Below are 24,458 nucleotides of genomic sequence, written 5' to 3' on the forward strand. Positions count from 1 at the left end.
TTTTTTTCATGTTGTACATCCCGGCTGAAGTCTGAGCTTTAAGTAGTGCTACTGTGTCTATAGAAAGTATTCAAAATTAGCATTTTGCACGTTTTTGTGCTTCCATAAATATCCAAACACTCAAAAAACAAAAACAAAAAACACAACTAGCTGAAGGTTTTTTGGCAATAAATTAATGTTTTTTGGAGCCCATAAATTGAGCCGTTTTAAAACCTCCCAATTGTGGAGTCAAAATATACGAGCATTGCACCGTTATCTAGCAACCCAAATGGGTTGGTCGGCTGGTTTTGTTGTTGCTTTACAATGGCTGCTGGAAAAGACGTTAACTTTGCTGTTGACATACCATCCAGAAACCCGTTGCTTCATTCTTGTTGGTTGTGCAGGAGGCTCTATTAATGCTTTTCAAAGATTTACAGTTGTATAGTTGCGGATCTGTTTGTAGCTATTTTCATGTGCTAGTGTGAATGTTGAGTTGTTGGTCGTGGCCAGCAGCAGATTATTAGGATTTAAAGTGACAAAACCCCCTGAAACAGGTAAAATCTCATTATGTAGGATGATTTTGTGCAGAAAATATGATGAATGTGTTTTGTATCATCCATAAATCTACTCTAACCTGTTCAAGGAAGGATAGTAGGTCACTTAAAGAAGAAAACACCTACTGGTAATCAAAATAGTTAGCATAATGTGTAAACTTCAATTGTAGGGAAATTCTAGTGTAGAGAACAGGGCAATACATGTAAGTGTGTGACAAGACTGGAAATGGAGTCCCCTCTGAGAATTCACACACACAGCGAGAAAGAGAAGTGGGAGGTAATAAGAATGGAGATTAGACTTTCGATTAAACTGCTTTCTTATTCTGCAGCCCTCCAACAGCTCTGACATGCAGCTTCTTAGAAGCAGCCGTGGCCAATTTGCCTTCAGCGTTTACCAACAGAAATGACTTTGAAAGCTCACTTCTGAGAGCGTCTGAGTTTCCAATCGGCAGCCATGGCACTCAGAGGGGAATGTGTCATCGCTGTAGTGCGAGGGTGTTGCACTAAACTACAGTGGTGTGTGCGTGCCTCCTCATGCATATGCATATGGAACAAATATACTCCGACATGAAATAAACAAAACAACAAGGAAGCTGTCAGCAGATGGCAGACGGGGTCACAGGAGACGGATGTGATGGTGCCCGCATGCTCGTGCTCAAACGGAGACGCACACAGAATAGGTTACACACACCGAACGTTAGTGGAAAGACAATCGCTGTCAGCGCATCACAGATGTGTGAGGTTGTGGGAGATTCACAAGTTTGCTCTGAAAACAAACGGCGAACATCTCCCAGTTCCTGCCTCACGTTTTCGCTGACATGTTTTCACTCTGGGCTTTGAAGAAAGGATTTGTGGAAAAGCTGCTAGTTAATTTCCATTTGTGGCAGAAAGTGTGGGGCTGCAAGTGTATGTGTGAAGATGCTTTTATGTTGGGTGTATTCCAGAAAACAGCTGGGATGCGGCAGAAATTACTGTTTCACAAACTCATTAATCCTTGACACATTAATCTACTGGAAGGTTGCATCCATTCAGAATCAAACAATGTAAAGCGGCCAAACAAAATCATTCAGAGGGCCACACTTTGGACATCCCTGTTTCACTGTGTGTTGCTCATCAGGATAAATATCAGCTTAATATCCGGATGATAATTTATCTAGCTAATTACCAGCAAATCAATTACTGTAGTACAATTTCTGAGCTAACTGAACAGGGCATTTTGTCCCATAGGTGCAGCACTGAACTCAATGCAATAGCTGTAAAATGGCAGGTAAAGCCAGAGTCTGATGCTGATATTAGTGATTTGTTCAGAACCGTGTGAAGGCAGAGAAAGCCACGCCGAGCTGCAGAACGTCGGTCCGAGAATTTAGCCACCGAAGTACAATATCCAGAGGAAATGTTGACAAGGTGTCAAACATCAGCGGCAAAGTTTGTGTTTGATGTGTCAGAGTGCGGCGCAGTCAGCAGCAACAACATATGGCCCCATTAAAAATAACACCAGTCAATTACTGGAGCAGGTTAGATATGCCAACACAGCGGATCAACCGCAGACAGCAATACTTAACTTTATGAGTCAGTCTGCAGAACAGAAGTGGAACAGATTATACAATAAAACCTGGTGCAGATTAAAACTGGGATATTCTGCATATCAATGTCTGTTTCCACCAAACACAAATTTTCACACATAAAAGCAGGGATGGCTTTGCTGGCTGCCAGCCACAGCAATTATCAGTATTTAAGTGTTTTACTGCCATAACATCTTGAAAACACTGCATGTTTTTAATCTTAGAGTGTAATACCCAGACAACTTTCAATGTGTTTTGAAATGCATATTTTATATTCTTTTATATATTTGTGTCCAGAGAATGAATGTGATGTCTTTTTTTGGATGTTTTTGGTTTTTTGTATTTTGATGCCTGCTGCAAACTAACTTTCCTCTGGAACTGAAACTTAAGGCTCTTTATAATCCTAATTCTGCAACTTTAGAAATCTGGAGATTTCAATTGAAAAGTTTCAAAAAAAAGAAGAAAAAAATTCCAGCATCTTAAAGTCTGTTCATGGTGAAGAGGCTGATTGATTACGACGATCCTGACAGGAAGAATAAAATGTCAATAAAGTGGGACACATTTCTCCACATTTTAAAATAATTAAACTCACACAAATGCATCAACGTTCAGGCTTGCAGCTCATGATTTCAACATGTTACGCAGCTTTCTGAAGGAGGTTTGCAGCGTTTAGATCGCACTTTATTCCCGACTGTTAAAGTGAGAGTGAACACTAAGCTGAGATCAAAAGTTTAGAAATACGACTAGCAACTCCAGAGTTTGCTCAGATACTCAGGCAAGTTGCCTCAAAGCAGAAGCTGAACGATTATTCAAAGTAAATAAATCATCGGACCAACTGCAGCCTGTTGGTGCTGCTGATGTAAAATGGATATAAAAATGTGTTTCTTATGGGAAGTGTTCAAGACAGGAACCTTTGCTGTTAAGGAAAAACAGACGGAGGTTTGTCAGAGAAAACCAGGATATCTGAATTCATGTTCTTTGAACAAAACTGAATTATCTGAACAAACATGTCTGGCATTAACGAAGCAAAGCATGGAGCTGTAAGTGTCATATATGATGCACGAGAAGGTGCTTTAGGAAAAAAATGTTCAGACTATTTATTAAAAAGTCAAACTGAAACAGAACTGGACCCTGCAACATGATAATGCCCCAAAACATACGACTGAATTAAAAGACCTGGGCAGAGTTTGTTTGTTTTCTTTAATAGGCCTGTACTTCCAGCTGTTGTTGTACTGTCTGGGATTCTGCATGTTTTTGTACTTTCACTGGATCTCAGCCAGTTTTCTTCTAAAAACAACCAGGGCAGTTAAAAAAAACACATAAAACAAACAAACAAAACAACACCCAGCCCTTTTTCTGCAATAAAATTCTGCTTTTTTAGTGTTGGGAAAATAAGCAGTTGCAAAAACGGCTCGATTACCTAGCAACCCCAGAGAAGCCCAGCCCTGTTACTTAGCAACACAAGTAGAGTTCCAGCACATTTGGTCAGCTGGTTTTACCGCTGTACAATGGCTGCTAGAAAATACAGGTGGTTTTGTTGTTGACTTACTATCCAGAAACAAACTTGCTGTATTCTTGTTATTTGTGCAGGAGGCTCTACTTCTGCTTTTCAAAGATGTACTGTTGCATAACTACGCATCTGTTTGCAGCCATTTTGATGTAAAAGTGTAAACGTTGACACTGCGGGTGTAGCCAGGAGCAGATTATTTGGATTTAAAGTGACAGAGCTTTAAAACAGCTTTTCTGAACAGAGCTCAAAACTAAAATCTCATTATCAAAGAATGATTGTGTGCCAAAAATGTAATGAACATGTTTTGTATGGCACACAGACTTATGCTAACCGGTTTAAGGAGGCATAATAGGTCACCTTTAAGATAATGCAGCATTTCGTTTGTATGCACCTAAATATCAGTTAGCATTCAGTCCTCTGGTAAACATGTTTGCACGATCTGGTTTTCTAAAAATGTCCCAGTATTACAGGTAAAGCTGTGAATTTGTGTAGATTCCTACTGAAACACATCCACCAGCTTTACAAGAGTACGACACACACACACACACACACACACACACACACACACACAGACACACAGACACAGCACTCAGAAACTAAGAGACACGGACTGAAAATGATCTTTCCGAGTTCTGCTGTTAGGAATCAAAGAGCCTCAGTCCATTCTCACCTCGCCAACCCCGAGGCTACTTCTGCTCCATATTTACGGGCGAGTGTGTGTCTGCGTGTGTGCAGCTGTCGCCTCAGGCTCATCAAACTCTCAGCATGTAGGGATGAACTAACAGGCATCGGGGCGACACGCACATCATCATCACAACATCCTATTTTGGTCTGATCCCAAACTCCAAGTGCCCAGATGCCAAGCTGCCGTCACGCTACGAGATCGACACCGGACCTCACGCTGCGACCGCGAGACGCCGATGAGAGGGAGGAAAGATTAAACGAGCAGGTGAGGAGAGGAGGAGGATGGGAAGAAAACATGAGGCAAAGCTGGAAAATGGACATCCACAGAAGACGAGAGGAGACTGGAAGCAGGGAAAGTATCAGGATAATGGAGTCAATTACATTGAATAAAGTTCAGTAAAAACCAAAGGAAAATAGTCAAAACACTGCAAAAACACTAAATCTTACCAAATATTTCTCATCTTTCTACTGCAAATACCGTAGTTGTTAATTGCATGATACATAAAATAAGCTTGATAATTTCCATTTGCATGCTGTATTGCTTTTATCTCTTTCTACCAAAATGGATGATAAATGTTGTCACTCTGGTGCTTTGGTCTCCACTAAACATTTTTGTAAAAAAACATTTTGTTTACTTTCCTGAGACTTCAAAATGTATTCCTTTAGTTGATTCTGTTTGGTTTATTTTAGATATTTAAAAATGTCTTTCAGTTGCAGTTTTAAAAGTTCATTAGAATTTAAAGTTTATTGATCTTTGAAAATCATTATCCCACCAACATTATATTACTTGAAAATGGCTTCAAAACAACAATGTTATCATTTATTGCAATAATTTACGGGGCAATGTGTCATCCAGCAAAATTTATCATGACAGGCCTAAAGTCAGTGGACCTGAAATAAGCACACCAATTTATGAGAAACTTCCAGTAAATATAGCAGCTTGTTTACGTAAATAATTCCTTAATATGGAGGAAAAAGTTCTGGTTCTACTGGCGCTGTTGCCTAGCAACGCCAGCCGTTACCTGGCAACCAAATTCTAGTTCCACTGGGAGATTATTTCACTTTATTGGAAAAACCCATTGATATAAGTGAAATAATCTGCCAGTGGAAGTGGAAAATTTTCAGCAATATTAAGAATGTATTAACTTAAAATGAGCTGACATCTTTCTGAAAAGTTAATTGTAAGTTAATAGACTTTAAGTGAGACCAAACTGCACTATCTGAACTAGAAACTAGATCAGAAATACTTGGTAAGTTTTTGTGTTTTTGCAGTGAAGTAGTGGCAAAAAATATGTGATGAAGCATTTATTTACCTTAATCTACTTCACATTTGGTCTTCATGTTCCTGTTTGTTCGCTAATGTTGGAAAAATCTTCACAAAATTACATTTATATCAAGTTTAAATTACACACAAGTGGACCTATTTAGAAATAGGATTTTGTTTAGATGTATCAGAATAAACAAGGCTAAATAATTATGTTTTATGGGTTTTCATCACATAAAAATGCATTGAAAAATCTGGCACTTAAAGTCTTCCGTAAAGCTCTTTAAGCAGAGATATGAAGGTATTTCACACCTGTTCCCTGTGAAGAAAGCATTTATGTTAAAAATAGGAAAGAGGAGAGAAAGGAAAGTGGAAACAGGGAAGTAAAACCAGAGAGTGTCCTTCAGACGTCCCGTTGTGACAAAATGAAAATTAAGAAAATGAAAAGATGAGAGGATGATAGTGTGGATGAACGGAGAGAAACGGGAAAGATTAGAGGGATGAGTTGAGTTTCTGAGTGTGTAAGCATGCGATAAGCAGCAGCTATCCAGCTGGATCTGCCTGAAGACAGATACTGATAAGAGTTAATCTGCTCTGATGATAAATAAACCCTACAGTCTCTAAAAGGGACACTTCACTGTTACTGACTCACTGTTTCCTCTTTGTTTAACTTCCAAATGTAAAAACCAGCAGCTTTTTATGGACTTTATTTTGAGGCGATCAAGTAAACTCTGGAAAATGAGAAATGCATGAATTGTTTGAATGGCCAAATGCTAAAAATCCTGCATTTAATATAAAAGGTTTACTTTTATATTAAATGCAAAATGTCAATATTTTTAGAAGAGTTTTGTCTCTATTTTCAGCAAATGGCCTTTTTTGAGTCTGCTAACGATTAATCGTTTGTTAAATTACTGGACGATTATTTCAATAATAGTATAATCATGATTAATCATTTCAGCCCTACAAATACATTCAGCTATTTCAAAGGTTTTAGTACTAATCTTAATACTATTTAGACATCCTGAACATGACTGAGTGTTAAATAAAATGGAGATTTTAGACAGATATATTGTTCCAACTCTAAAATTATCACACAAAATGTTCAAAACCAAATACAAATAGAAATATGTTTAAATGATAATAAAAAGAATGAGTTGTTCACCTGTGTGCATCACCTGCAGAAAGTGGAGTCTACCGGTGCTTAAACATTACGCAGCAAAAGTCCAAAGGCCAAGAAGAGCTGCAAGGTTTTAATGCAATATCACATTTTCATAATGAGAGCCAATGAGCCGTAAATCCCTGCTGACACAGTTATTGAGTGAGATGAGCTTATGGCAGCGATACTGAAACTATTAAACACTCCCTACTTCTGGCACTGTGTGTGTGTAACAGAGCGTGTGTGTGTGTGTGTGTGTGTGTGTGAGATTTTAGACTTATATTTTAACGTATAACATTTATTAACAAGAAAGAATGTGGTAAAGTCCAATTGTTTATTCTTCTTAGTTCACAACTAACCTGATTAACAATCCTGTGGGTGTGTGTTTGAGTGGATGGATGTAACGTTTGCACGTCCACTAGAAAATGGCTTTATACGACTGTATATCTTTGAAAAGCAGCAGTGGAGCCTCCTGCACAACCAAAAAGAATGCAGCAAGTGGTTTCTGGATGGTCAGTCAACAACAAAACGCTTGTCTTTTCCAGCAGCCATTGGAAAGCGCATATAGTATAAAGACCAGTTGACCAACCCACTTGCGTTGCTAGGTGACGGGCTCGGATAGGCTGGGGTTGCTAGGTGACGCCGCAGTACTTGAATATTTTGACTCAACAATTGGGAGGTTTTTAAAACAGCTCATTTTTCAGACATCATTAAAAAAACATTAATTATTCCCAAATAACAGCTGAATGGGTATTTTTAAGTGCTTGGAGATGTTTAAAGAAGCAGTAAAGACACAAATGGAAGAAGGAAAAAAATGTAAAATGTAAATTTTACACATTTCTGGACCTTCTAAATGTCTTTATACAACAAATAAACTCTCTGCACTGATTTCCACTGGAAAAATCTTCTGAGTTATTCAGTCACTTTAAAGGGGATGAATATTTACGCAGTAACTTATTTTATGTAGAATATTTCACATTAAAGCATTTAACATTTGTAAAAGGCATATTAAAAAGGCTAAAATGTGCAATATTTATTTAGAGCTATATTTATAAGCTCTAAATATAGCTTATATAAGCTCTCTATATAAGTTATATTTAGAGCTTATATTTCAGCCAGCACTTTTTTTAAATCCTTTTTTTTTTACAAAAACTATGGCCTTTGAAAGGATGAGTTTCCAGAAATATATTAATCATATTATAAGCTTGTTTATTTTACAATGAGGAGACATTGTTGGGTAAATAAAAAAGCAATTAAAATTGCAACAAACAAGTTGTTTAAATTTTAAATCCTGAACATTATTTTCCTTTGGGAAATCTAAATTATGGATAGCAGAGTCTTTCATATAAAAGCTTTTCAAATTAATTTAAAATTAAACTTTTTCCAGCTTCTGTTTCTGTCTCCCGTTTTAGTATCTGAGCTTTTGAATAAGAGAAGGAAAAAAGATTTTTGTTTTCTGAAGCCTAAAAACTATTCTGATGTTAATTTACTGGGCTGTCGGATGAAGTCAGAAGTCATTCTTTTTAAATATGGGTGGATTTTTTTCTTACCCTAAAACTAATTTGAGTAGCTCTTGATTCCAGACAGTTGTGCGTATAAGCCGAGTTTCTATTTCCCCCCATCAGGTTAAGGATTGCTGACAGAGCAAACTGGGGCAGGTTGTAGAGCATAAAGTGCAGATTTTCTCCTCTTTTTCTGCACATAATGAATTTAAACATTTCACACACACACAAGCTCATTCTGGAATATTTTGCTTGGATCCGGATTCTTTATTGGCGGCTGGTTGACATCAGAGACTCATTAAAATTTGACATCACCTCACTCCTGCTTGTTATGTTCTGAAAAGAACGGAGCCTTTTTGACTTCAAATCGTTATGCCGTCCACGTATGTTGGAGATTAGATCGAACTCGGCAACATTAACACCTTAACAAGAGTTGTCAGCGTTGTTTTGTCTCCACTTCACAGCATCACATAAAACAACTCTCACATTAATCACAGCAGCCGATCCGTCAGATCCTCAGCTTTGATCGGCTCCCCAGAGATCAAAAGGAAACAAGTGCTCTTTCTGGTTCCTACAACAGTTTTATATAAAGAAGAAAGGACGCCCGCTCCGAAGAGTGGCTGCTGTTTCAGTAAGAGGGGCAACAGTGCAAAGAAAGACTGATTTGGTAAGAAACTCAGGTTTGAAGAACCAATCTGGAATATTTGCTGTATAGAAAATAAAGAAGAATGTCAGTAAGTGGGACCAAGTCAATGTTGTGAAAATTACAAGTACGAAATCTTTTGACTAAATCCAAGTCCCAAACCAAGTCAAAATGTCAAATGTTAATTGCTTTTTAAAATAAATTTTCCCCCGAGCCTTTATGTATGGGGGAACCCCAAACATAAAGGTTTCCCCAAACAATTTTAAAATCAGAAAATTTTGTTAGAAAAGTGATTAATTTATGTAGCAAATTCTGCAGAATTACAGTCTATTAAAAGATGTAATTATTTCAAAACTTTAAACATGATTCAGTTAATATCATTCAATTTTTTTAAACTATTTTTGCATGTCTTCGTACTTCCATTTGGGTCTCAACAGTCTCTAAAAACAGACTTTAAAAAAAGCGATTTAAAAAAAAAAAAACATTTTCTGAAAATGAGTTCAGATTTTTTGGTGTCTGAAAAAGGAGCCGTTCAGTCACACGCGACAGACACTGTGCCGTTACCTAGCACCCCCAGCTGAGCTCAGCCCCGTTACCTAGCAACCCAAGAAGAACTCCAGCACGTTTGTTCATCTGGTTTTATCACTCTATTCTGCTGTTGACTTACCATCCAGAAACAACTTGCTGTTGGTTGTGTAGGAGGCTCTACTAATGCTTTTCTGCATCTGTTTGCAGCCATTTTCACTGGTTAGTGTAAACGTTGAGTTTGGGGGGGGGGGGGCGCGGCCAGCAGCAGCTTATTGGGATTTAAAGTGACAGATGCCCTAAAACAGCTCAAACCAGGACTGTAGTCTGATTATACAAGAATGAATTTCTGTAAAAATGTAATGATCATGTTTTGTTTCTGACCTGTTCAGTGAAGTACGAAAGGTCTCCCTTAATGTCCAGCTGCAGAGTTTTGGTCGGATTTGCCTTATAATTACAGCTGGTCTCATATCTTCCAATCATCACTGCAGGTTTATTGATGGCATCTTAAGGCATGAAGGGATTGTGCTGCGGGGCCCAAAAGATCATATTTGTTTCCACCAGCCTGATTGAGCTCTCACACCAGAGTGTCAAGACAACATTCGTCACACTTTACAGCTCCAGCAGCAGCAGCCTGGACTGTTTACACAAAGCAATTTGGCTTCATGGATTCCTGTTGTTTGTGCCAAATTCTGGCCCACCATCTGCCTCCTCCGATGAAATCAAGATTTATCAGACCAGGCTGGATATTCCAGGCTTCCTCAAAGTTTCACAGAGCCAGAGAGAATGAGAGAGTTGCTGACATTGATCCTTACTGCTGCTTTTAATTAACATTTATCTAATTAGAGCAGGACTGAGGAAAGATCTGCATATAAAAAGGGTTTTTTGCCATTTTTTTGGTATTTGGTTCTATAAGGAACCACACCTTTGTTTAAACTAAAAAGAAGGACTTTGTAAAGAGCTTTACATCATGTTATGATGTTATTACCTTAGTAAAAACATACCATGATGGTAGAGGGAGGCTGTAGGTGTTTATATGTGCATATTTGTATATAACCAACTATTGGTTTCTGAACTCTTGCTGAATTAAGACATTAGTATTATTGTTTCTAAATGAATATGAACTTGTTCTCTTTGTATATTGAGATCTGAAAGCACTGCAACTATTTCATTATTTTGACTATTTTCCATTTTCTGCAAATAAATACAAATTTTTGCTGGTAATATCGCAGACATGTTGACAGTAGTTCACAGAATAAAAGAACAATGTTCATTTTACTCAAAGATGTAAATATATATAGATTAGATTTCAATTGGTCTTTGTAAGTTTTTTTCTCCTCGAGTTTTTTCTGTTTTTCTTTGTTTTTTTAAAATGTTTGCATTTTTTAAGACGATATAATTGGTATTAATCTTTCAATCTTTCTATAACACATCATCATCAAGTGATATTTTAAAATTTTCTGTCAATTCTAAACATTTTTTAATTCAAAAACACGACGGGCCGCAGGACGAATGACGGCCCTAGAGCCCAACCACCGGGCTTAGCAGGTTTTCTGGGGGAAACCTGGTTGGACAACAATCATTAAATCTCACAGATTTTCTGTTTCTGGAGTCAGATTTGCGGTTCCTAAGAGCAACGCAACGCAGCAACGTGGTTTCATGACATGCAGCTGGTGACATTTTATCTGCCCGTCTGATCCGCTGCTCAGTCATGGCAGCTCATTAGTACCTTATAATCTCAGAAATGTCAATGCATTTCTTTTTATAGGTTGTGTTGAAATCTCTATAAGTGTACAGTTTTCATGAAACCTTGAATAATTTGAAGTCTAGCCAGATTATGCTCATGTAGAATTTTAAATCTGTGACTGAAATAATTTGACTAATCCAGTGAAAAAAAACCTTTAAGTTTTTCACATTTTGTTACATTGCAAACACAAACCTGCATGTATTTTACTGTAATTTTACAACACGGGCCAAAAACGAAGAGGTCTGAAAGATAAAATGTGAATGTTTTGTTTTTTATTATTTCCTAAAAATATAAATTGTGAATGTGAATTTTAATTCGGCCTCCGGAACTGATATGATTTTTATTTTACCACCGGAGTTGGAAATAACAGGAAGTCCTTCATCTAATTCACAAAATTACATTTTTATGAATTATTTTACGCATTTCGAGATTAATCACATAAAACCAATGTGTTTAATTGTTAATTTTACTCTTAATTCTCCTGCTGATATGAGGCCAATAATACAAACTAATAATTTAAAAGATCAACACATTCTGGCACAACCGGCCCTTTAAGAGAACTCATGATCTTGATTTGGTCCAAAATGAAAATGAGTTTGACACCCTTGATGTGAACGGTTTCAAAACAGGTTCAATGCAGATTACCATCTACTGCATCGACGCTTCCATTTCCTTCTGCCATTTTCAGAGCTGTGACTAAAAAGTTGATTTAATCAATGCAACAAATGGACGACCTCAGCGTGCCGGTGTGAGACCCTCCCTGCGACCGCTTGGCCTTCGCGACATTAACTTCTTTTTCCCATAAATAGTGACATAGAATCAGCTAAAATAAATGCCAAAGCCTCGTCTCACTAAATGCCAATCTATCTTTAGGTTCCACGCAGCAAGGAGAACCATTAACCTCCATTCATCTGCTGATTGGCCGCGGAGTCCAGCTGATCAATAGAGCTTCCTTTTACCCTCCAGCAGCCTTGAAGGAAACCTTCAGTGTATTGATAAGTCCAGCTCTGGTTTGCTGCCAACAGTCCAGGGCAAAGTTTTGAGGAAACAGATTTTACAGAATCTTCCCTTCAGTGGGCAAGCATAAGGCGACAGTGGAGAGAAATTTATTCTTTTTTACTGGAAGGAACCTCCAGCAGAACTGAGATCAGTATGAACCAGTTTTATAGCAGAGAACGTGGCGAGAAGTCATTTTAAACTGAGGCTCTTAAGCATTAAAACTACCAAAGTTAAACTAAATGACAAATAGAAAATAATATCTAAGGACAGAAAACTTTGTCAATATTCTGCCAATGTCGAAAAACATAATTTTGCCATTTCAGTGTCTCTATTAAGTAAGAAACAGTTAAAAATCACATGTGAGCAACTTAAATACAAAAAAAACATGCCATGTCGTCGTCCTCCAACCCCTTCCTGCTTTCTTCTTCTTCTTCTTCTTCTTGTTTTGCGCCAGTTGTTGACCGTGTGAAAAAGTGTTTCTATCAAAGTTTTGAAAAATAATTAATGATGAACTGTTGCATTGCTCGAGAGTTTTTTCCTGGATTTCTCTTATTTCCCCCAAAAAAGAGGCTTTGTGGTTTATTTATTGAACTCAGTTTGTACACAGACTGTTACAGATTATTATTTTGTTGTCAACTGCAATTATTGGACAAACAAATGAGTTACAAGTAACCGAACTCCAGTGAAAAGCGTGAGTAAAAACTTGAGCATATTTTATTCAAGTTAAAGTCAAACAGTAGCCATCCAAGAAATTACTCAAGAATAAAAAAGTATTTGGTAAAAAAAGGCAAGAACTGATCAAAACATCAATAATTTAATATTTAAAAATCACATCATCGGACGGACAAAAGCATAAAGTCATGTGGAACTTTTGACAACTTAAGGACCGAAACGAAAATAAAAATTCATGTTAACAATCAGGCAAAAGAAAAATGTTCAATATAAAACTATAAAGAACAGGAAGTTTATTTCTGGGGTTTTTGTTTTGTTTGTTTTTTTGTGGTTAAAATAATTTTGCTCTTCATTCAGTGAAGTTACTCTCAGTGAGTATCTAGAAATTTTACTCAAGAGGAGCAAAACGTCATCAGAAAATTACTCCAGTAAAAATAAAAGGTACTTAGAAAAGTAATTTTTTTTTCCCAAAAAAAGTTACTCAAGTAAATGTAACTAATTACGAAACTATTCTAATATTCTTACGACTTAAAACCATACAGATTTTCCAGAAGTTTTATCACAACTCTCTTTTCCAGAACAGGCAGATTCAGTTTGATTTTTTGTATTTTTTGTATTTAAATTTCCAGTGCTGCACACAAAGTTTCATTAAAGTCCTAAAAATGTTATTATTCCTCCCAGCACTGCTCATCATCACCTCCATCAAAATGCACCCAAGCAGCAAAGCAGAAGAAGAAAAAAATGAAACTTTTCCTCTGTTTGGTTTGAGTCGGGACTGGAGAGGCGGAGGATTCAGATAACGGAGAGAACTGTCCTGGAAAAGAAAGAGGTCAATAAAGGTGAGAGGAGGAGGACGGGGAGAGTGAAAGGAAAGCAGGGAGCGACTTCTGATTTGCTTTAGCGGAAAAATTCACAACAAGGCAGGAGGAGAAATAACTTCAGTTGCTTTTCTCCACATCAGCGACAGCGGCGGCCGCCCGCCCGCATGACCGGCGCTGACATTTACGTTAACGCAGCCGGGCACTTTTCTCCCGTCATACATATTGGATCCTGCAACTGCCAAACATTCGCAGATGTGACAACAGCTGTGCTTGCTTTTATGCATCAAATTAAAGCCACTGAACAGAGCGAGCGCGTTATAACTAATTCATTTAGCATCTACACTCGCTTTTTATGAAACAATTAGTGATGGAGGCACTTTTGCTGAATAATGGAGAGGCGTGTGATCACTGGGTGTGAAATGTCTGTCCATCATCATTTTTCATACATTGGAAACTAATAGAACCTCTTTTATACCTGCAGCAGCTCCATGTTTTACAGAAATCAGTGCAAAGCTTGTCTTACTTTGAGTCATTAACGTTTTCTGCATTCAGCACCTGGTATTCTTTTGTTAATTTGTAATTTAGTTAAAGTTGGAGCTATAAGGCCCTTATAGATGTTTTAAGTTATTTACAATATTGTTTTTTATCTGAAATTAACCCAAGGATGTAAGACGGCAGATAAACGGATTTCCTTAAACAGTGAGTTGTTTTTCTGCCATTACCATGTTTTTTTTTTTTATTTATATTTCTAAATATATTTTTTAGAAAATTTGCAACTTTCCAAAGTCAGAAATGTCCATCTTTTTTTCTACAAATTCTGTTATTAAACTCAAAATTTCTGAGTGTTTTTACTGCAAATTTGCAACCTTCCAAACTGAGAAAGTTTTGGGATTTTTTTCTAGAAAATTTCAGAGACTCATCTCAAAATTTCTAATTTTTTCTAGAAAATTTTCAACTTTCAAAGCACAGAAATTTCCATGTTTTTTCTACAAAATTTCTGAGACTAATCTCATTTTTTATTTTTTTTTTTCAAGCTAATTTTTTGACTTTCCAGAAAATTTCTTATATTTTTGTACAATATTTTTTTCCTCCATCTATAATGGCCCTCACATGTTGCCACAGATACGTAGCCCACAAGTGATCAATTTACTCCACTTTAAAATATTATACACCGGCATACTTTGGTTTGAAGTACATATGGAGAGAAATACGCCACGTTTGCATTTGTAAATACTGTAAAGGAAACTAGAATAACTTTAAATAGGAATAAGGAAGCTAATCTCCATTTTTACTACAAGTAGCAACATGAAAGTCGTGTGAGTGATTTGAATAAACATTCTTCTGCTGCTTCCTGAGTCGAGTTCACAGGCTGGGATATTAAACAGTCTTTGGAGGAACAGTTCTGCACGGCAAAGCTCTAATTGGCTAAGCCGACTGTTATCTACATACAGTTAAACAGCTTGAATCCGAGCCAGCGCGGCTCAGAGGGAGGCCAGATCCATATCTATCCCCTTCATTCACAGCTTAATTCAATTGGAGGGCAATTATCGACCACCCCGAGGCTCCAAGATCCCCGTCGGTTTCAGTTCTCATCAGGGAGCTTCGCTGTGCAGGATCCCCCGCTCAGCCCCCCGAAAGCAGAGGCTGATGTTTGTGTCGACGACCGGCGTGTAAAACAGAAAGCAAACAAGCGGGAAGGATCCGTCTGCAGCAACCCGGTGATTCAAAAGGAGCGCAGCGGAGTTTGTTTTGCAGAAAGAAAAAAGTCCAACATGTTTGTCTCATGCAAACATTCTGAGCGGGATGTTTTCGTTTATGATGCGCCCCGTGACAGAATGTGGATTAAAATGTTTCTAAAAACAGAAAACGACAAACCCAGAACACTGTAAAACAGAAAACTAACAGAAATATGCTCAATTACATGTTTTCTTATTTATTTGAACACAAGTAGATTTTTTTTTAGATAATCTTGATTCTACTTATTTTGCATGAAGAGTGATTAAATGTTTTGCTTTCACATGTAATGAGACAAAGCAGCGGTTTTGCTGTCGCCAGTGATGGACTCCATTAGTTAATTAATTTCTGACTCCTTACAGTCACTGGAGACAGATTTCCGTCTGAACGTGTGTGAGAAATATTACGAACATTTACAGAGACAAACAAAGCAAACACTCACACCGAAACCCTAAAACCCAACATAACGTTTTTTGAGCCAACTCAGCCATTATTTTACCTTTGTTTCTGGAAGGACAGTAAAAGGTTGTTTTACATTTTGGTCACTTCCGATACCGATATCTGAGGTTTAGTATCGACCGATCCGATACAGAAAAACATTTCTGTTCTTAAAACACAGACTAGGGCTGTTGCAAACGATTGTTTTAGTGATCGAGTATTCTATTGATTATTTTTACTATTAATCGAGTAATCGCATAAAAATTTTTTTAGAAAGTTAAATATTGGTAAATTCTACCATAACAGAAGTAAAAATACTGGATATCAACATCAGCTCAATTTTTCATATAAGAGCATTCCTAACATTTACTTTTCTGTAGTTTAGAAAATTAACCTGCAACAATAACAGCTCACTTTTAAGTTAACCTGGAAAAGAATTATATATAAATATGAAATTATATTCAATTTAATAATAAAAAAGGAAGCATATAAACACACTTGTCTATAAAAAATTTCTTTAAATCAGTTTTTAGTTTATGTATGAAACTCGGTTAAACAACTACAGATGTAAAAAAATAAACTGCAAAAAAACCAAATGGTCCAGAAAGTGCGATAAGAAAATACTAAATATAATGTAAAGTAAATAATAAACCATGATGTCACTCAGAGCACAAGACATAGAACTAGACTGAATAGATCTGCTCTTATGCATCAGAATCATTGTTTTTAAATATCAGAACTGATACAGATATTGATATACAATCAGTGCATCTGCAGTTTTGCAGCAACTTCTCTCTCACACAGTGTGACGTCACCTCTCATCCTAGTTTGTAAATTTAATTGCACAGCAGGAAGGCTAGAAAATAAACTTTAATATTCTTAGTTATTAATTCACAATGGTATAAAATTAGAATTGAGATATTTGAAATGAATTAAAACTTTGGTTGGTATCTAGTTCAAACAAAAATGAGCTACAGGTTGAAACTAATGGTATTTCATATTAGACCAGACTGAAGACAAATAATTAATAGACTGTTTAATTCGTAGTGCAGCCTCTTAAGCACTTTTCTATCCATTCATTTTTTATTATCTTGTTTTATTCAGCAGATAGTAGACAATAAATCATTAATGCCCCTATAATGCAATGTTTTAAAGTAAAAATTTCCACATTTATATTTTTTCTCCAGTACATAATTTGTTTTGATGGTCATTAAAATCTTTTCTTCATGCATTAAAAGAACAACATAATATCTGTTTATGTAGCTGATTTAATGTCCAGATGTGAGAAGTTTATCAAACATCATTCTGATGTTATTCTTGTTTCTTCTTCTTCTGAAATCGTTGTTTAGGAGAGTTTGTCCTCCTCTGCAGAGCCGCTGCTGCTCAGCATGTTGAGGAAGTCATTGTTCAGAGACAAACGTAACTGTGTCGCTGCGATTACCATCACTGCACTTCTCAGAATACATTGCAGTCCATTAGCAGCGAGACACGCAGATTTTTCATTTTGCTGCGTTGGCTTCGTACGGCAACACATTAAGTTAGAAATAAACGGGGCCTACAGACCAACTGCTGACACCATGTATGCAGACAGGGACAAATAAGACATAAGTGGACTTGGAGCCCCGTCCTGCATCACCACCACGAGTCATACGGCGAAGACGAGTCGCACACAACACCTTTAGAAACGTTTACCCGAGTTTCAGCCGCAGAGTTTTGATACAAACAGTATTTTACCCGTCTGGTATTAACACATCATCAAACAAAAACTGGGGCACAACAGAAATAGAGAAAAAGAGAAACATAGAGCCAGACGGATGTGACCTTGGAAAAGTAAAACCACTGATCTGCATCCTACGACGGACTATTAGGGCCAGACGGAGAAAGAAATACTAAAATTATGAGAATAAAGTCAGTGTAAGAATAAAGTTTTAATAATACAAGAATAAAGTTGTAATAATATGAAAATACTGGAGTCATTAAGATGAGAATAGTCAGAATAAAGTCATGATATCGTGAGAACACAGTTACATTAAACTAGAATGAAGCCTTAGTATTATTTCAACAAAATCAAAGTATTGCAGGAATTAAGTTGAATTATTACAAGAATAAAGTCAAAACAAACACAAATGTAGTAATAATATGAGAATAAAGTCATAATATTTCAAGAATAAAGTCATGATATTGTGAGGATAAAGCCATAATAACATTACAAGAAGTCGTATGAAAATAAAGTCATAATAATACAAGAAGTCATAACAATGAGAAGTCGTAATATTTCCAGACTAGACATTTCTTTATTCTGGTAATATTGACTTTATTCTCTTTTATTAGCATGGTTCTAAAACTCCATCATAACAACCATTTATCTGAATGGAAACCAATTTCCATTTAAAATGGAATAAAAGCACAATATCATTTCCAACAAGCACAAGTAGAAACTGTTTGCTTCCCTGAAGTTTCTGCAACCAGAAGAATTTTTATTGAAGTCAAAATATTCATGTGAAGACTGATGGACAAACATCTTGAGTGGAAACCAGAGGAAAGCAGCTTTATATCCAGCAGTTCTGCCTCTTCTGGCCTCTTTAGCTGCAGCTGGAAGTTTGCACACCAAACCCCTCTTCTGAACCTGGGATGTTTTTTCCTCTGAACTAACTCAGCAGCTGATTCTGAGAAACCAACAAAGCTTTCCATCTTTCAGGATTTGTTTCCACTCTCCTGCTGCTTCAAATCCGTCAAAAACACGCAAAACCTTTACAGACAACAGCACAAACGCTTGTACATCTGTGTTGCATTTTGTCTCAGAGAGGCACAGCAACAATAAAACTCAACTCCCATGACGATTGCCAGCGCTCTGCATGAAAACAGCCGCCCGCTTTCTCTAAGCAAAGCTTCACAAACAGCAGCAATCCCAAACTCTCTGGAGGAAGAGTTCACAACTCATAAAATGTATATACATTCACAGCTTTTACCAGCACAAAGACAATAACACTGAATTTTAGGTGAAAAGATGCACAAATCTACTGCATTTACACTGTGATAGAAATGACAAAACTTTAGGATAACTGAAAAAGAAAAATGTTATTTTGACTTTTTTTCAGAAGATCTCAGAGAAAAAGTCACAATTCCGAAACAAAATGTCAAAGTTCTGAAATTAATGTAAAAATTCTGAAATTAATGTAAAAATTCTGAAATTAATGTCAAAATTCTGAAATTAATGTCAAAATTCTGAAATTAGTGTCAGAATTCTGAAAAAATATGTAAAATTCTGAAAATAATGTCAAAATTCTGAAATTAGTGTCAGAATTCTGAGACAAAATGTCAAAATTCTGAGAAAAAAATTCAGAATTCTAAAATTAATGTCAAAATTCTGTAATTACTCTCAAAATTCTGAGAAAATGTGTAAAATTCTGAAATTAATGTAAAAATTCTGAAATTAGTGTCAGAATTCTGAGACATGCAATTCTGATGTTAAAGTCAGCACTTTTTTTAGTTTTTTCTAGTGGCCATAATCCTTTTCCATACAGAACGGCTACAGCAGCTAAAGCCCTGCTTGGTTTTCTTTGTTTCAGACAATGAAGAATCAAATAAACCGGTGAAAACCAATCAGAGTGACACCACCATTCAAGAGCTCAGATGTTTGGTACGAAGGAATCGTAAAAGGAGGAGAAGAGGTTAATAAAGTTATCCTTACTTTGAGTAGTCTTCGTTGTCTCGGTCGCAGCGGGAGTCTTTGTGTTTCTCCCAGTCTTTGCCATGTTTGCATGTGGTCAGCAGGATAATATCTTCCCCGTTGTGGATGTGATAGAGCGCGTTTCTCGTCTCTGAGCCAATGCCAGTCAGGTAGCGCTTCCCTTTAAAAACCAGCTGGTACTTCCTGGAGGGCGAGGCGTCGCTCCGTGCCGGATAACCGGCTGACTCTCCTTTCAGAGGGTGATCTTTGGAGAACAGTGGAATGGAGATGTCAAAGTTCGGCCTAAAGTTGGCCACATCGGCGCTGGCCTTGGCCAGGATGGACTGGCCCACTTCGAATCCCAGATCCTCCGTGTAGTCCGGCCAGGTGCCAGAGTACAGGTTGAATATGAGGTGGTTCCGGCCATCGTTCCACGTGGGCAGGCTGTGGATGCGGGCCCTGACGTTCTGGACGTACTGAGCCGAGAGCTGGTCCCTGTCCAACGTGTCCACGGCCAGAACAAAGAGGCAGGCCCGGGAGGGGTCCGCCGTGTGGAACCGAGACTCCCGGATGGACGACAGGATCTTCTGGTAGGTCTCTGAGATCTCGTCGCCTCTCTGCGGGGGGTAGATATAAACCCCGAAACCCGACTGGCAACGCAAAAAGTCAAAACAGGTTTCCATGCGGCAGCGCTTGTTCTTGTAGATGTTGTCTCGGATCGCCCGTCGTTCATGGGGCGAGGTGTGCTGGTGGTGCAGCTGAGGGCTGTCCTCCTGCAAGGAAAACACAATCAATTTATTACCCTAAAGGGGCAAATACATTAAAAAAATAACGTAATAATACACCAGACCATCCATACAGCTCACAGTACAATGATATACAGGTAACACTTTGCTTGAAGGGGTAAAAGATGAAAATCATCACTGATTTTATGAATAATGTGCAGTTCTTTAGTGCAGCTAGTAGTTGATTTAAAGTGCTTATAAATAAATTGACACTGACAGTCTTATTGTTAGTGTATAAGACTAACAATGGACATGATTAATGTTTATGACTGTTGTCATAAAGTGCTATTCAGTAAAGAAAGACACTTTTACTGCAAAGTTGACACATTTAAGAAACTTCTAAAGCAACTTTCCATTAAAAGTGTCATTATTTGGACTCAGACTTATTTTATTGCCATTCCACAAAGATGCAAAAATTGGCAACGAAATGTCATTTACTGACTAATGCAATGTTGACACTTTTAATGGAACCTATAAAGCAAATATTAAATATTATATTATATTATGCATATTGATATTATAACTTTGCATTAAAATGTAATCGTCATTCCACCATGAGGAAGTAGAGCAAACCTCCGACAAACAAACAATGTTACAATTGGCAGACGTAGTGGAAGTGAATGTGTTACACCAGACATTTTGAGTCAATTTTCTCTTATCAGCCGACATTAAGGAAAAAGCACCAAGCAAGAAGATTCTCCAATGAGTTTCACATCAGGTTCGCGGGAAACAACAGAGAAATAAATGTCAAAACCCAAGCCTTTCCATGCCGGAGTAAGAATGAGGAGCACAAAGTCTCATTGGATGTGGGAGATAAGGTGTGTCTGACGCATTTTTTACGTACAAAACAGGTGAGTTATGACTTACATAAAACTAGCTAGTGAAAATCTGCCATAAAGGGAAAATGGCTAAAAATAAACATTAGCATAGAAAAGTGCTTCAATGTAAATACCGCAGTTACTGTTTTCATGTCGCCGTAGAGCTAACATTGGAATTTACATACATAAAATCAAGCATAAATACCTTCACTTATTGACCTTTGGTTTTACTATCAATAAGTTTCGTTATGAGAAAAAAAAAAACAGGATGCTTACTACCAGATACCTTGAATATGTGACAGTTGCCGTTGACGACGGTTTCATTCAACCGGACATGACGTCAGCTGCAGGTCTTAATCCATCTCTTGCGATATTCCAGACTCCGTTTCGGTTTTGGAACTTTAAAAAATTGTTTTCCGCCCTCTGAACGTTCCGGGTAACGGAAGTCGGGACTCTATGTTCGCCCATTGACAATGTTTGACCAGAATTTCCAACTATTTTCCTCGAAATCTCTGACCGCATCGTGTTAGCAAAGATGAACAACGGGGAATGCTAAAGGAAGTTCAGTTTCTCCAGATAAGGGGCGTGTACTTCGGGACAAAACGCGACCGCTGATTGGTCAGTTGCCTCTAAAATGATTGACAGGTGAAATGCATTTACTTATTGCAAACACGGCAATTTGGAAAAATACTCTAATTTTTTGATAAAAAGTCTTGGCGCTAGAATACGGTTTATTTAATTTATTTTATTTTTTCAAAATTGCAATAAAAGCACTTTTTTTCTGCATCATAGGAGTCATATGACCAACACTGGATGTTGTCACTGGTGAAAACCACAAAGAAGACAACAGGAAGTAGTTGGAGGATGACATTGCTGCATGTTTTTAGTGACTTATCACGTAAACAAAGTTATTCACATATGATTTTAATTGCGCTTTTTTTAACGGAAGCGGCGCAGTTGCGATCTTGTATTTTTATTGTTTCGTTTTGGGGGTTTTTATTTAGCAAAATATTGACATTTGTAATGAAAATGCAGCTAATGTTTAGCAGGTTATTTTTAATCTGCCTCGTTTTAGTTTTAGTTTTCCAAAATAAGGGCCAAACCTCTCCCCTCTCGCCCACCTCTTGCTCTCCTCCCTCCAGGTAGGGGTCCAGCAGCTCGGTCAGCTCCGGCCAGCGTCGCGCCGGTCTGGACGGGAGTCTCTGGGGCAGCGGCTGCGGCTGGTAGACGTCTTTCCTCTGGTAGTAGTAGTACTGGTAGTCCTGCTGGTGGTACTGGTGAATCTGGGGATAATGGTACGGCTGCTGCTGGAACTCCCCAATCTGCAGACCCCACAGGTAGATGAGGAAGAGTAGACCGGCCACCACAGACACAAGCAGGTACCGCTTCTTGGCCTGCATGTGTGCTGCGGGATGAAGGAGGAGGAGGAGGTCTCAGGTTGGGGGAGGGAGGGAGGAAGAGAGGGATGCACGGAGGAGTTGCAGAGTTATGGAGGAGGAGGTAGTGAGTTGGAGAAGAGGAAGGGAAAAGACAAAGATGAGTAACAAGGAAAAATTATAAAAAGAGGAGGGGAGGAACAGGGAGGCAGGTCTCTATCCGCAGCTCAGCATTTTGGGATTTTTGTTGGATACTGAAAGAAAAAGAAAAACTGAAACATTAATCAGGTTTTCAGTTACTAATCCAGTGATTTTACAAGTTAATTCAAAGAGACACACTTTCATTTATGACTGAAAAACAACCAGCTAATCCAACTTGGATCAGCTGGTTGGTCAACATTATCAAGTCAAACAAACTTCATTTGATGACATGGGAAAATTAATATGTTTTTAAAAGTTGGAGCTCCATTCTTCACAGCAGATACAAAGAAACGTTTTGTAAAGTTTCAAAACACATTAAATGATGCATATTTTTCATATTGACAGAGAGAAATGGTGTAAAGGGAAAATTAAAGAGACGAAATTAAACCAATGACTACAGTTACAGTTAAAAAAGATTCATCCAAATAAAACTTAACATTCAGAAAAAATCTAAAGGCAAAAATAAATACAGAAACTGTGAGTAGAAATGAATGTAATAAATATATAACTAAAAAAAATTTACCGATTTTTTTACCGATAAAAATAATAATAAAACAATAACATCCTGTTTTTTTTTGTCGTATTTAAATATGTTTATAGGTTTGTTTGTTTCTTGTTTTGTTACTTAATATTTTCTTATTTTCACCATGTTAGTGTGAGCTCAAATATATATATTATTGTGGTTAACCTTAATTAAGTAATTAGGTAAACTTCATACTTGTGTAACTTTTGCAACAGTTTCTATGGAGATGAAGGTGAACTTACCTGGTTAACTGAAACTGTTCTGGTTCCGGGATGGATCTGGGTGTGCGCTGCTCTCCCCTCCAGCCTGAGCAGGGCTCCACAGTTTGGAAACATCCTCCATTAACAAACGGGACTATGGATCCATGCACGCGCCGCCTGAGCCTTAAGAAACCCACGTGCGGGAGCGCATTACTCCACAAAGTGTGCGCCAAGAAACCAAATCCGGAGAGCCGCCTCCATCCTCCACCACAAACTTTTCCCGACCGAAACGAGCCGCTGAGCGCCGCTCATGCATCCCCCGCCTGCAGGCGCTGCTCGGTCTGAAAGCAGCATCCATCCAGAATGAATTCACCTCCAATCAGCGTCTCTCCCATCCCCTCCTCCCAGGAAAAACACCAGTAAACTTTGGCTGGGTGTTCCTCCACCTGAGGAGCTCACATCGAGAATTACGCAGAAATCACCGCGTCAGGTGAGTTAAGAAACGCAACCAGCAGTGAAATCCCGCTACAGGCGCGACGGAACGGCGGCGATAAATCAGATAAACACCTGCAGTGTTTACCCGGGTTCGTCTGGGCTGCTCCCTGTCGAGCAGCAGGTTCCGGCTTTCTTTCACGTTTCCATGCTGAGATCCAGAGCTGGACGTGCTGCAGCATCAGCAGCAGCGCAGATAAGCCGGGCGGCAGCAGCTGCTGCAGCATCAGGCTGCATGCGGGGATCGGAGCGCAGCTTGCACGTCCCGTCTGGTGGCTCTGATAAGGTATCGGAACTCACCATTCATCACACCGGCTCGGTTCGCTCAGATTCAACAGGAAGTCCGAGTTTACAAGAAATAAATAACACAATAATCAGAAAGACGTTTTTTTCCATATTTCATCACTTATTTATCTACATTATTCTCTTTTTTTGCTTTTAAATTAGCTGTAACACAAAACAAATTGATCTAATTTTCTCATTTTGTATGTTTTTCTATTTCTAATATCTTTGATACATTTAGAAAATAAAATTTCCTGAGGTGTTCACATGAATTAGGCAGCAGCAAAGTTTGTGGAATCAGATTTAGTATAAATTTAACTC

The 24,458-nt window shown here is 37.9% G+C and overlaps 1 protein-coding gene across 5 annotated transcripts in view; it reads right to left on the reverse strand.

Moving 5' to 3' along the window:
- The window catches only part of LOC122825094 (exostosin-1), a 215,388-nt gene extending 191,296 nt beyond the window's left edge, over window positions 1–24,092 (reverse strand). For 2 of the 5 annotated variants that reach the window (XM_044106170.1, XM_044106172.1), the window contains exons 1-3: window positions 23,406–24,092; window positions 22,185–22,693; window positions 19,482–20,233 (exon numbers count right to left, since the gene is read on the reverse strand). In XM_044106170.1, coding sequence (XP_043962105.1) covers window positions 19,482–20,233; window positions 22,185–22,463 — 1,031 coding nt within the window. In that variant the 5' untranslated portion in view covers window positions 22,464–22,693; window positions 23,406–24,092. Of the gene's footprint in view, window positions 1–19,481; window positions 20,234–21,268; window positions 21,330–21,349; window positions 21,515–22,184; window positions 22,694–23,405 lie in introns of those variants that run through there. The other 3 variants (XM_044106171.1, XM_044106173.1, XM_044106174.1) reach the window with 3 other exon arrangements.
- Between the last annotated feature and the right edge of the window lie 366 nt (window positions 24,093–24,458).

This window comes from Gambusia affinis, linkage group LG22 (genome assembly GCF_019740435.1).
Source record: "Gambusia affinis linkage group LG22, SWU_Gaff_1.0, whole genome shotgun sequence".
Classification (NCBI taxonomy): Eukaryota; Metazoa; Chordata; class Actinopteri; order Cyprinodontiformes; family Poeciliidae; genus Gambusia; species Gambusia affinis.